General features: G+C 37.9%; 1 protein-coding gene across 1 annotated transcript in view; it reads right to left on the bottom strand.

Moving 5' to 3' along the window:
* The window catches only part of LOC139454044 (synaptic vesicle membrane protein VAT-1 homolog-like), a 30,706-nt gene extending 18,069 nt beyond the window's left edge, over nucleotides 1-12,637 (bottom strand). The window contains exons 1-2 of the mRNA XM_071235531.1: nucleotides 12,021-12,637; nucleotides 6,825-6,954 (exon numbers count right to left, since the gene is read on the bottom strand). Coding sequence (XP_071091632.1) covers nucleotides 6,825-6,954; nucleotides 12,021-12,214 — 324 coding nt within the window. The 5' untranslated portion in view covers nucleotides 12,215-12,637. The remainder of the gene's footprint in view (nucleotides 1-6,824; nucleotides 6,955-12,020) is intronic.
* Nucleotides 12,638-13,693: the final 1,056 nt, after the last annotated feature.

Below are 13,693 nucleotides of genomic sequence, written 5' to 3'. Positions count from 1 at the left end.
AATTATTTGATCTCCATATTTTATCAGCTTCTGAGTCCTTGATGATATTACGTGACGGGAATCTTGTATAAAACTCTATAGAACACCATCTATCACTTTTATATATAATCACACCTTTATGAGTCAGAATCACATGATAATTTGACAGGTTTTTAACTTCTTCTTTTATCACAGTTTTTCCAAGAACATTATTGCCCATTTCCTGCGTAATACCGAAATCAAATCGGAACTTCTCTTCTGACATGGAATTTGTCTCTAGTTTGTGTGATAATTAGCAACAAAAGTCTGTGAAATCATCAATCATCATGATTATGATGAAAAACTTTTTATTGACTGAAATATGAAATATGTGATAAATATTCATAATTGATGATTAGCTTCAATCTTCATTGTGTAATGTTTCAGAATAACAATAAGGAAAGACTGTTGAACATTGTTGGCATTAACACCAAAGTGGTCCAGTTGGATGAAAATACTAATTAGAAGTCTCCATATCTTGCTTCCATTTCCCAAAAAGAAAGAAAGATACTGGCAACATATTTACGACAAAAAGGTGTGGTAAATTAATTGTTCATAAAGTTATATGTTCTTGTTATGATTACAAACTGTTGTATTTAACACTGAACAAACCCATTCAAATACACTGATACAAGTACATGTACTAGGCCGACTTGCACAAAGCGATCTTAGCGCTAAGATGATCGTAACTCTCATACTTTAACATAGGCTTACAATAGTCATAGCGCTAAGATCGCTTTGTGCAAGTGGGCCCTGGGCACCGTTCCACAAAGCCATCTTAGCGCTACAACTATCGTAAGCAAGTGTTAAAGTATGGGAGTTACAATCACCTTAGCGCTAAGATGGCTTTGTGGAACAGGGCCCTGGTCACCACAGCCCTGTACACACACAGATTTCACACATGTTTATGCAATTTTCATCAATTTCAATCTGTTAAACTTGTTGCCAATTATTATTCCATCTTTCTGTTCATAGATTCATCCAACTGGAGTCAATAGCCATATTGATAAGAAACTACAATTAAAATAGTTTAAATTTATTTTTAATGCACATGCCCCACTGCTCCGTCTTTGATGGATTACAGAGATACAACCATGTTTAACAAAATGTACTTGTTAACTTAATTTTTTGTCTTAATAAACAGCATCGATTATACTGTTAATGCCAGATGTAAATACATGATACTGAGAAATTAGAAACATCCTGCACTTTTAAGCGGAATAAGTGCTTATTTTGCCCCAGTAAACCGATGGACTCAAACAGCTTTGTGACCCCAAGAATACTGGCAGGTAAATGAGTCATTTATTTTTCTCTCACCTAAACATTGCAACTTTTCATATAGCCATACACACGATATTCTGGTTAATCCCTTTTTCTGGCATGGAATATAATCCATTGATATTTCCTCTAACTCTAAACATTGCTACTATCCACACAGCCACAAAAAGGAACATGTTCCTGTATGTCATTAGCCCCACAGTGCAGTGTTTACAAACAGCTATGTAGACACATCAAACAGTTGATGACTCCAGCAGATGTACAGATATATGACAATCTGACGCTATCGTGTCAACCTGGCCACAGGTATCTGCAGCAGGTGGTGAGTCACTGTTCACCAGCCAAGTCCTAAGGTTGGCCTGCAAGCCAAGCAGCCTATGAGTGAGTGAGTGAGTGAGTGGGGAGGGAAGGAGCGGGTGAGTGAGTGAGTGAGTGGGGAGGGAAGGAGCGAGTGAGGGAGCTAGTATGGTGTTACAGCACTGGACAGAAGGACATGTGCAAACACATCCTTCAAACATTCATTAAACAAGTGAAACTGAGCACAAGTAGATGGGAATGTCCGAGTAACTCTAAATTCCTTCAAAATAATGGAGCAGAGGCCCTGCATGGACCGAGGCCCATTGATTTTAAGGAATGGATAATTACGAGGATATTCCCCTACTGAAAACTCATCTCTACTTTTAAACTTTGACAAAATATTCTGTTGTGGAAAATATTTGAAAAATATAGCAGAACTCTTTGTTGTCTGTAATTTTTACTTGTGAGACGCCCTTATGAAAAGAGTTAATTTCACACCATACCTTCATGTGCCGCCGTAGCTGAGGTTCACAATTACACGTTCTCAAATCAAACATTGTGCGCTCAAACCCCGCTGGCGACACATGTTTTCGGAAAAAAATGAAATTATTCACTTGTCAATAAATGCAAAAAATACTTCAGTCTATTCCAAGTGGAAATTAATTCAAATGTTGGTTCAAGATAATGTATAGTTAACATTCCTGAAAAATAATGGAGTGTTTAAACAATGGAATGACATCACAGGTGAGTTTTAATACATGGTCTGTGTGCAGTTTTGGAAAACTAGTTGTGTCTGTCGTGTTCTAGAGCTGTATCTTGATTCGGATGTTGCTCTCATGTATTTGGAGATTCCACTTGATTGTTATATTTGGACTATAAAGGACAATCCATAGATATTGGACATTCCTTTTCATTCAGTTGGATATATATGACTAATTGTGATTAATCTTGTGGGAACTAAGACTTTGGATAAAGTTTAAGATGATTTTTTAAAATCTTACAGTATGTCCACTGTATAACAACCACTTCTGGCAATATTCCCCCAATATAACGGCAGCTTCACACAATTTTTCTTTTTTCAGTTTTGTTTGTTGTTTAATGCCGCACTCAGCAATATTCTATCTATGTGACGGCTGTCTGTAAATAATCGAGTCTGGACCAGACAATCCTGTGATTGACATCATGAGCATCGATCCACGCAAATCGGATACGATGACATGCATCATCCAAGTCAGCGAGTCTGTTAGTCACCTCTTACGACAAGCATAGTCGCCTTTACGGCAAGCATGGGTTGCTGAAGACCTATTCTACTCCAGATCTTCACACAACGTAGCCATGTGGGAAACAAACCCGGTCCTTAGGCGTGAAGAGTAATTAAAGGTTTTAACCACCAAGCTGGGGATCGAACCACCAACCTTCTTCCCTCCAGGCACAGGTAGGAAGAGTGTGCTTTTGAAAACGATACACTAGATTCTGTTGTGTAGGATTGCCACACTGTATCAAGTATCATGAGTGAGGGAGTAAGTGTAAGGAATGAGATGGTGACGTCATGTCAGGGTCAGTATGCCTGAAGGAACCTTGAATAATGAAAATGTCCCAAAGCCAATCATCTCTAGCAAAAGGGGCAGTGGGGTAGCCTGGTGGTTAAAAAGCGTTCTTTATAAGCGTGTTCATTATAAACATAGTTAACTGTACATTGCATGCCCTATGAGAAACGAAACAGCGGTATCAATCCACCAACTACCATTCATAAAATTAGCTCTGTCACCTTTGACAAATCCTCAGACTCACAAACTAAGACGTTGAATAATGTCGCCTGACCAAAGTCATGAATATCCAGCCTAACAGAGGTCTGCTATCAGGACAAGTGCTGAACGAGGATAGGGTGAGATGGACGCCCCATGCATTATTGATTTTCAAGCAAGTTTTTGTCACAGTGACCACCTTACTGCGACCATTAAAAGCATGCTGATGGCAAATCTAGCATCTGAATCTCAAAATGAGACTGATGCCAGGATTCCAATAACCTATCTGGGGGCGTATGTCTACCTGAGGCATAAACAGCTGCAGCAGGTGGAGAGGCGGGATGAAAGGTCAAATACTGAGATCACATGCAGTGTTTGTCAGTAAGAAACATGTTGAGGACGGGGGAAAATCATCAAATCAATTATTCATAAAAATTAACTGGTTGTAGTGTTAAATAATCTTTTGTTTCTTTTCCTCAAAGATTGAATGATATATATCACATGAAAATTGGCCTTGTAATCGACATGAGAAAGTAAAATTAAGATTTTATGAAGAGTGTAAATATGTGCTACAACCAGACAGTATTTAGTAAATATTAAGTTATTTAATAAATGCTCAAGTAAATCATCTGGACGATGGGAAAATATTTTGTACTATGTATTTTGTATTATTTATATAAAGAAAGGTTATCAAAGATGAAGAACATTTTCTGTTGATCTGTTATTTGTATGAGAATTTGAGGAGTTAGTATTTTAGCATTATTTTAATTTTATTATTTAGGACATTTTAATGTTATCAATATCATGATATCACTAGGTGCATACATATTTTACGGTTCAATGTAAGAAAACAATGGATTGAAAAACACTATGATATGAATTTATATCATTTGTTGATGATGTATATTGATAGTGATGTATAGAATGTACAAAGGCAGACCTTTTAGCAATATCTTGTTTTGTTTGATAGGCATTACTTTGAAGTTGACAGATGACAAAGGAGACACAATTTATGGATAACACCTTCTTTATTACTGTAAAGGCGATGTTTCGGTAGAGATCCTTATACCATTGTCAAGCAAGACTGAATGAGGAACATTGTACAGAATATATATATCCCCCACCTACTACAGTCAATTCCCGTTAATCCGACATCGATGGTTGCATACAAGTATGTTGGATAAACAAAATTTAGTAGTATCAACGTTCGTGATCGAAAATCGGACAACTGCAGGATATATAAGGATTCAAACACGTAATAAAAAATAAAAAATAAATATTCATATTGTTATGTTACATTGTTGGCGGAATATATATATATACTGTACAATGTTGCAGAGTGCCTCTTTGAGTCACAGCCGATATGTATTGTGATATTTAATTTACACCATTTTTGTGTGAACTTCTCCATGTCTCATGTCACCCGGCCTAAAAGACCATGTTGCAATCAACCAGTTAGTGTGTAAGTTAAATGACTGCTTAAGATAGGATCTTTTGATTATACACAGGAACATTACTTAGGCACCACCTGATTCAAAATCCAATTCTGAAATAAAATGACAAGCTATGCAACCCTAACTTGTCAGCATGTTGAAAAAATGCACTGCATGTGCATCGCGCAACCTGAATGAACTGACCCACAGACCCAGGCACTGCTGCAGGAATGACAGAGGATCCCAGAGTTGATAATCAGATGTCTGACCAACAGCATGAGGCAGTCCCAGATCACAATCCACAATCACAAAAAGATTTGCAGAAAATGTAACTAACCGTAGAATTGCCCAAAAATTGTGGAATTTGCCCTTGTTTATCAATCAGCAAACTAGTTTTCATTATTCAGAAGCCTCTTAATCAAATTTTGAACTCAAATGATACATTAAGCATGCTGTTTCAAACATACAAAATATGAATGTTACATAAATCAAAATATTAAATACATAATTCTCACTTTTAAATGTTTTTGTGGTATTATGACCAAATAAACTATGTTCACATCTAACCATGTTGTTATTTTTGAAAATGAGGGCCAGAAGACTGTACTCGGGACCTGCAGCTTCTAAAGTCCATGGGTACTGGTGGCAGGGCGGCAATGTTTTTTTATTTCAAACACTGTATGTGCTGGGTGCTGAGACTTTAGTTGAAATGAAAGTTTTGAGACTTCCTCGTGTAGCAGGACGTGGAGTCATCCCACAGATGACATCCTTACCTTGTCAGTTTGATAACGAGGTAAACCTCTTTGGTCATGTGGACAAGGCGTCTTACCTCTGATCAGAAGGTCCGTGGTTCGAATCCCATCACAGGACTCGGAAATTTTATGGCCGCTACATTGGCGCCCAACGTGGGGCTGAGCACGTTCATATTAAATTTGAGCAAAATAAGCCTCAGTACTCTACTATGCGGCCCAGGACGGGCCTTCTGTTGATGGGGGAGTAAGTAAAAGGGCGTGGAGTCATCCCACAGATGACATCCTTACCTTGTCAGATTGCTGATGGGGTTAACCTCTTTGGTCATGTGGACAAGGCGTCCGACCTCTGATCAGAAGGTCCGTGGTTCGAATCCCATCACACGACTCGAGATTTTATGGCCGCTACACTCGCATAAAGCCAAGAAATCGGTACCGATTGCAAGTGTCGGCTTATTTACATGTGTGATCATATTGCCAGGCATCCTGTTTGTCAATGTACTACTCTTTTGTGTGTTTCCAACAATGAATCACACATTTTTTAAAGTTGCCCACTTCCAAAAAGGTGTGCGGCGCATAATGCAATCAAATTCAGCATGTTTCAGTGATTGGGGGTAAAGTATAAAAAGCCAGTGTAGTCAAATGGTCAGGTTATTGCAAATGTTAGTAAATATTACTTTTTGAGAATCAAATATGAATCGATACACGGGTTAGCACAACATTCGTTGTATGGTCAGGTGGAGATTTGTGATGCCTCAATACATTGGTGAATTGTGACACCTGTAGCAGATATGTCATGATTAAGAAATAAATGACAAGTGGGAGTGGTTTATTTCTTACATGAGACATCAACATTATGTACAGCCTTTTTAAGGATGTTGATGAATGTAAAAGATTTAAAAATATTTTCCCAAATTTTAATAATGATGACTCCCTGAATAGCATCCAACCTCGGAAATGTCGGACAAATCCGGTTAATGAACAGTTGGGTTAAGTTTGGTATTTCCTGCATATTCTCACATCGATTGTCTGTACCTTTTTTCCTAATACCCATTGTCATAGCTCTCCCACTTTTGAATGCGACACAGCTACATCTATGGGGGAAAACTCACTAGACAGTTCCGTCTCAAAAGTAACGTCGTCCAATATATGACGTCATCAAGTTGCGAGCACATATTCAAATCACCAGAAATGATGTCATGACAGAATGTTTTGTCGTGAAATAAACAACCCTTCATTCCTCATTTTTCTTTGTGATTTATCATGTAGCTATCTTATATTGGGCTATAATACTTGGTTCTCACCTTGAATCCAGTTGTATTTTCACCAACAGCCTCGACAATGCCAGAGCACTCAAAACCCATAATAACTGGCGTCTTTGGAGGAGTGTCAATAACTCCTTGCCGCACCATCAGATCAGGAAAGTTCATACCACTGTGGAATAACAAAACCATTCAATAACTATGCCAATACATTGTAATGCTAAATCTATTTTGATAAAAAATTTGAAAAAAATGTCTGATAATTCTTGAAATAAAAATATCTGCTTTGCTAATAGACCACAAACACTTTTCAGAGAATGTATAGTTAAATTGTATCATGACGATTCAAGTTGTAAACATATAAGACGTTGTATAATATGTATTCATCTGTAGTTAATATTATTCATAACATGTACTCTAAGAGTGAATTAAGACTTTCTCTGTGTATGAAAGGCCCAGGGCAGTTAAATCGTGTTTCAGGCCAGTAGTTTTAAATTTGAATGGGTTCTTATGGCCTCCAATAGTTTACGTGTGAATATATCTATCACAATAAGCTGCAATTTTTTAAACAAGGGCCTGAAGAGTATAGTCAGGGCCTACAGCTTCTAAAGTATGTGGGTCCTGATGGCAGCCTGGCAATTTTTTTATTTCAAAGACTGTATGAGTTCCTGAAAAACATGAAACTTCTGAAACAAACTATACATTCCAGAGCTTGCAAAGCCATTATGTGTTGGGAATACCACCACCAGTAATAAATCTTTGTTTGTTGTTTAACGCCGCTCTCAGCAATCAGTAATAAATGCATTACACAACACAGATATTCACACATACTGTATGCATTGTATCTTACGAGTCTATCAGTTGGAGGCTTTCTTGAATATGTATGTCTCAATCTTGGACTTCTATTCAGTCAGAGTTGGGGAGAATTATAGAGAACATAAAATCATGATATCATAAATTCGTAAACAAAATATTGGCGAAAGTTATTAGCATAAAATTAATATTAATATCATCCTGACTCAAATATGAACAGTTAAAGTGATTTCGAGCTTTGTAATATGATAGGACTGAATCACAGAATATTCATGACTAACTGACATTGAACAATTCCATTACAAGGACAATCAAAGCATTTAGATAAGCGGAATTCTCAACTGTTGGGTACTGAGTACAGGGGGTTGTTTGAAGAAAACCACACAAGTTGGAGGCTGGATCTTTATGCATTTAATTTCATCCTCATGTGCATTTAATTTGTATGTTCAGCCAAACCTGCCTAACCTGCAAATGCAGCATTGATGTAATTTATCATCCACAGGAGATATGGCTTGGGTGGGATGAAACTGCATCACAATGCTTTGAAGACCACTGTTAAGCATCCTCAGTTAACATGATCACTAATCACTCTGCCACAGAAGCTACACAGCTGTCCTCTTTAGATTATCAATGGAATCTCGACTGAAGAGTCTTTGTATTCTCTATAAAAGTTTAAAACTCCTTGACAAAACTCAGAATTGTCAACTTTTATCAACTTGTGTTGATATATTATATATAAAACAAAACCTAGGTGAGATTTCATATTTATTACATATTTCCGTAATAAGCGCCCCGCTCTAATAAGCGCCCACGGCGATATTTGCGAATATATTGGCTAGTGAACAATCCCAATTAGCACCCCTTCCGGATGATCAATATTCACAAGACTTATTTATTTGCGTATGATACGCACTCGTGTGTTATATGCAACTTTAATTATGGGCAATTAAATTCTGGAAAAATATATCTGTCGTACATGAACACAAAATTTATCTTTCAACTCTGTTTTTTTTTCACCAAAATATTATTTTAATAAGAGCCAGCTATTTCTAATTTTGAGAGCGCCCTGGGCCCTTATTACGTCGAATACGGTATATGTTTTTTTATCCATTAAATTTAATATAGTTACAAGATACTGCCACCGTTATCGACACAGTATCTGACTCACTATGGTCTGATATATGCACCCTGCTTTTCTCAAACTATGGAAAACTATGGAAAAACAAATATATATTGAATACCAAAAGATAGCTGCACACATTATCTGGAGCCCTATGTGTGTATGTGCAGGGATTCCATGTGTGTGTGTGTGTGTGTGTGTGTGTGTGTGTGTGTGTGAGTGTGTGTGTGCTAATTAAGAAATTCACTGATAACAGGACGAAATAAATTTGAAGAGGTTGTAATGCAAAGCAGAGCTCCAGATAACTTTTTGAGCAACTGAGTTTTTACTCGAGGGTTTCTATTTTTATTGGGTTATTACATTTTTCATTGGGTGACCAAAATTTTCATCACTCTCTTGGTTTTTTCTCCAAAATTAGTGAACATTTTAAGATCTTAAAAAAATCAAATAATGTTTTAGATGTGAATAGACTGTTCTAAATATATAGGCTTGACTCTGAAAGTAAATTAGCTTGTAATCATGGTAATTGTGTTTCAGAAATAAGCTCAATTGTACGCATGCTGAAAATGCTGCTTCATTGGGTATTTACGCGTGCTGTTTTTATACATTTTAGTTTTTCATTTAATACATGTGTATCTGTACGCAAGTTAATTGAAAGTAATTGGGTTTTGAATATTTGAGGGGTGTGTGTGTGTGTATTTTAAGCACATACGCTCCTTATCTGTAGCCCTGGCTAAGTTATATATTATTGCATTCAATGCAGTCTCTAAATATAACTAAGATTTTATAAGTAAGAAGGACTATTAAACAATTCCCTAATGGGACCAAAATAACTATTTCTTCCCAATGTGCCTGCCAGGGGCCCTTAGTTCAATATCCTGGGTAAATCCCTGATGCGTCAATTTGACACCTCGAAGTGCATCCTAGTGATACTTCCAGTGACAGTTAGACAGGTGCAAATCAAATGCACCTGTATATCAAAATACTTGTTTCTATAACATTTCTTATTCTCAAATGAAGTTTTATCCTAGGAAATGGTGTTGTTGATAACACTACACTGCAAGGCCTATGGAGATTCAGATCAGCTTAAAGTGAATTTGTCATTGCTTAGGCTTCACTGGCTTTGTGATTCTCGTCATGTGAGCTTGACTCATACAGTGTGGTGATTCAACCAGAACAAGGCAATTTTGTCAAGGCCATACACTTTGTAAACAGGTGTGTTTTTAAAATGACTGTTTCAACTGTACATGATCCAGTCCCTCATGTTTTACACAATATACAAGCACTCTCTGTGTCTGTTTGTGTGTGAGTGTGTGTGCAGTGTGTGTGGTGTGCATGTGCATGTGTGTGGGGTTTTTCAGGGTACTTGTGTACTTGTGTGTGCAGGGTTTGTGTGTGTGTGCCTTTGTGATGTGCATTTGGCTGTGTGTGTTTTCAGTGTGTGTGTGTGTGTGTGTGTGTGTGTGTGTGTGTGTGTGTGCCTCTTTCTGTGTGTGTGTGTGTGTGTGTGTGTGTGTGTGTGTGTGTGTGTGTGTGTGTGTGTGTGTGTGAGTGAGAGAAAAAGAGCATGTGCCTGTGTGTGTGTGCCTCTGTGTGCGTGTTATGTGCATTTGGCTGTGTGTGTGTGTTTTCAGGGTGGGTGTGTGGCTCTTTCTGTCTGTGTGTGTGAAAGAGAGAGTGAATGTGCCTGTGTGTGTGTGTGTGTGTGTGTGTGTGTGCAGGGTGCCACCCCTTTTTCAGACACCTTACATGTCAACTGTGCCCTTAGCCAAGTCAATTTGTGACTAGAGTATTATGTCAATTTGTGACTAGAGTATTATGTCAATTTGTGACTAGAGTATTATGTGCTTCCCTCCCTTTTTTAAAACCCTTGATCAAGCTCGGAGAATGATGATTTAGCAAGGGGATTTATCTCAAACTGAAGAAGTGCATTTTAGTGTTTACATGTTCATATAACACTGTTTCCATGGGGCATGAGTCTGTTCTGGGATCTGCAGCATGTTGGACCCCTAAATGTATGGAGAATAACATGCACAAACATGTTTCTTATATTGATACAGGCATGGAATCTTTGATGAAACAGTTACTGACCCTGGTTAACTGTTGAATGCCATTTCTATATATCAATTACCAGCATATTCATTGAGATAGGAATATGTCCGAGGCTATTAAAGGATTGTTTTGATCTGTAATTTCCACAAATGTACAAGCCTTCTTATGTTGAAAATTAAGTATGGTCAAGCATACTGGTTGGACCAGCAGGGCACTGAATAAATTAATAGCAGGTCATCTACATTTTCTTATAGCCATGGGGACACGAACAAGAAGCTGCGTCAAATCTACCTACTAATCTTCCTATTGTATGAATGCATGACTGAAAATGGTTATCAGAAATAGTGAAAATTAAATTTTTCATGCTGTACTGATTAGTTCTTGGTTGGTTTGTTTGTTAGTTTTTAATGCTGCACTGTGCAATATTCCAGCCATATGATCAGCTATATGATGGCCTGTAAATAATCAAGTCTGGACCAGACAAACCAGTGATTCATATTATGAGCAACGATCCACACCATCAAGGTATGATAGCACCCTATCAACCAATTAAGTAACTAGTCGCATCATATGACAAGCATCGGTCGCTTGAGACCAATTCTAACCTGGAATCGTGTCTTGTATAAGTTCTTTTACAAATTCAACTTTGTGTTTCATTATCATATAACAGAAATGGCAACACAGATCCTAAGGTATGAATTCAGTGATACCAACATAGTATGTTCATTAAAATATGGACTTTATCAAACAACTTTTTTCCCATAAATCAATAAACACATATATGTTTATCTTTCAAACTGATTGTTTCTAATGAAAACCAAACCCCGTATGACAAGCCATTTGAAAATTCAATACAAAATTGGTAAATTTGTAAAAAGATGAATGTATATATTATATATTATTTGGGATTGTTAAATACTTTCCATGTGATAAGTATCAGTTGTTTTAGCTTCCAGGAACACAAATTTAACACACACTGTTATCAATTCCAAGTGACAGCTGTCAAAAGATCCCAGTCTACTGGTGTTGTTTACATCCAAAAGGCTGAATAAGCAAATCATGTTGATGTTTTAATGAAATTCTCCCAAATGACAGTCTGCCATAATTATTTTTTTGCATATGCGTGTACATTTCCCATCACTTTAACAACCTATCGTCAAGAAATAGCGAAAATGTTAATCATTTCCCGATCGTTTGGTACAATATGTTCAAAACGCTTGCCATCTAGATAATCAATGCAAAGCAATCCTTACCATGCTCTCACTCTGACCAGCAGTTCTCCTTCTGCGGCAGTTACCTCGGGTTTCTGTTGCACCTTCAGCATTTTCAGACCCCCAAATCCTGTCAAAACGACGCTTTTCATCACTTTCGTGGGAGCGGCAGGCGCCTCTCCATCAGGCTTGGCTTCCGCAGCAGGTTCAACGGTTGGTGCTTGAGTCTCCGCCATTCTGAAACGATCTATCCTGTTCCGTTCTGTCCCTGCGAATGTTGTATTGCAAGGTCACAGTGGTATTAATTATGATGATTTTATTTCCAAGGTAACGGCGTTTGGCGTAGGAAGGTTGTAGGTGGACAAGACCACGTCTCCTCGATCGTTACGACGAACCTCTCTATCTGTCGTCTGCTACGGTTTGCCAGTCTTGATTTCAGGGGTGACCGTTAGCAACTGTCAGTGCTAGCACAGTAGTTCATCGATTGGATTAAAATGTGCCTGTTCTCATAACCATGCTACTGCCATTACACCGTCTTATCAAATATACTCAAAGCGCAGATGGATCTCGACCGGCAGAACTATATTGACAGGGATGTCGGGGCGTATTAGCACGACAGCGTATAAATCAGTTATCACATGACTCGCAGCTTGCTTGACAAATTGCTCGATAGATACGCATATGCTTGCCTAAGGGTTTTCGGTGAAAAACAAGTTTACCATGAATAATAACAGTGTTTGTTTTTTTATTCTGATTTCCTCTGAATTATTCATGGATAATGGGATGGTTATGAATACCAGTGGTTATATAACTAAAAATACAATGAATATATTTATTTAAATAAATGCCGACGTGCTCTTTATATAATGCAGTTGCATAAGTGTATAGACATGAGGTTAAAAAAAAAATTAGCAAGAAATACCAGTTTATAGATTAAATCGTCTTTCCAATAATCATAACAAGAAATTATGTAAAAAGGTAACTCGAGTTGAGTCTTTATTACATGTATGTGAATGTGTATATGACAATGTCAAGGTCGGGGTGCACTGACATCAGCTCGGCGTGCAGGAATGTGGAATTTATGAGAGTGCATTAAGAAGAGATAAAGATGATTACAGGCCTACGCGATGCATGCGTTAATCTCGGGAGAATAATAAAAGATAACAACAGATAACCCGCAATCTCGTGACGGTTTGTCTGTTATCTTCCATCTCGATGACACACACAAATATATAAAAAACAACAACAGATAACCCGCAATCACGTGACAGTATGTCGGTTATCTTCATCTCGATGACACACACAAATATATATGCATGCATTTGTCACATCATTGTTTAACAGTTAATTTGCATAACCAATGATACATACGAATCTCACCATAAATGTCTCGATATCTCACATTTGGCTATTTTCTGCCTTGTTTCGAGATGAACCGAACCAACTGCTCTTTCATCGTTTCGTGATTAACCGAATCAACTGCTCTTTCTTCTAATTTAGACCGCCTCCGTGGTCTAGTGGTATTGAGCGTCCGCCCTGAGAGCGCAAGGTCCGGGGTTCCATCCCCGGCCGCGTCATACCAAATGACGTTAAAAGATGTAGAACTTGTTGTTACCCTGTCTGGCGCTCGATCGGCATTATGGGGTAAAATAAGGACTGGTCGGCTCCGAGTCAGTATATACGGTGTCTGAGTGGGGTATTCATGTTAAACTGCG

The sequence above is a fragment of the Haliotis cracherodii genome, unplaced genomic scaffold (assembly GCF_022045235.1).
Source record: "Haliotis cracherodii isolate W230 unplaced genomic scaffold, xgHalCrac1.p SCAF_10, whole genome shotgun sequence".
NCBI classification, from domain to species: domain Eukaryota; kingdom Metazoa; phylum Mollusca; class Gastropoda; order Lepetellida; family Haliotidae; genus Haliotis; species Haliotis cracherodii.
This window is presented reverse-complemented; position numbering and strand designations above follow the sequence as displayed.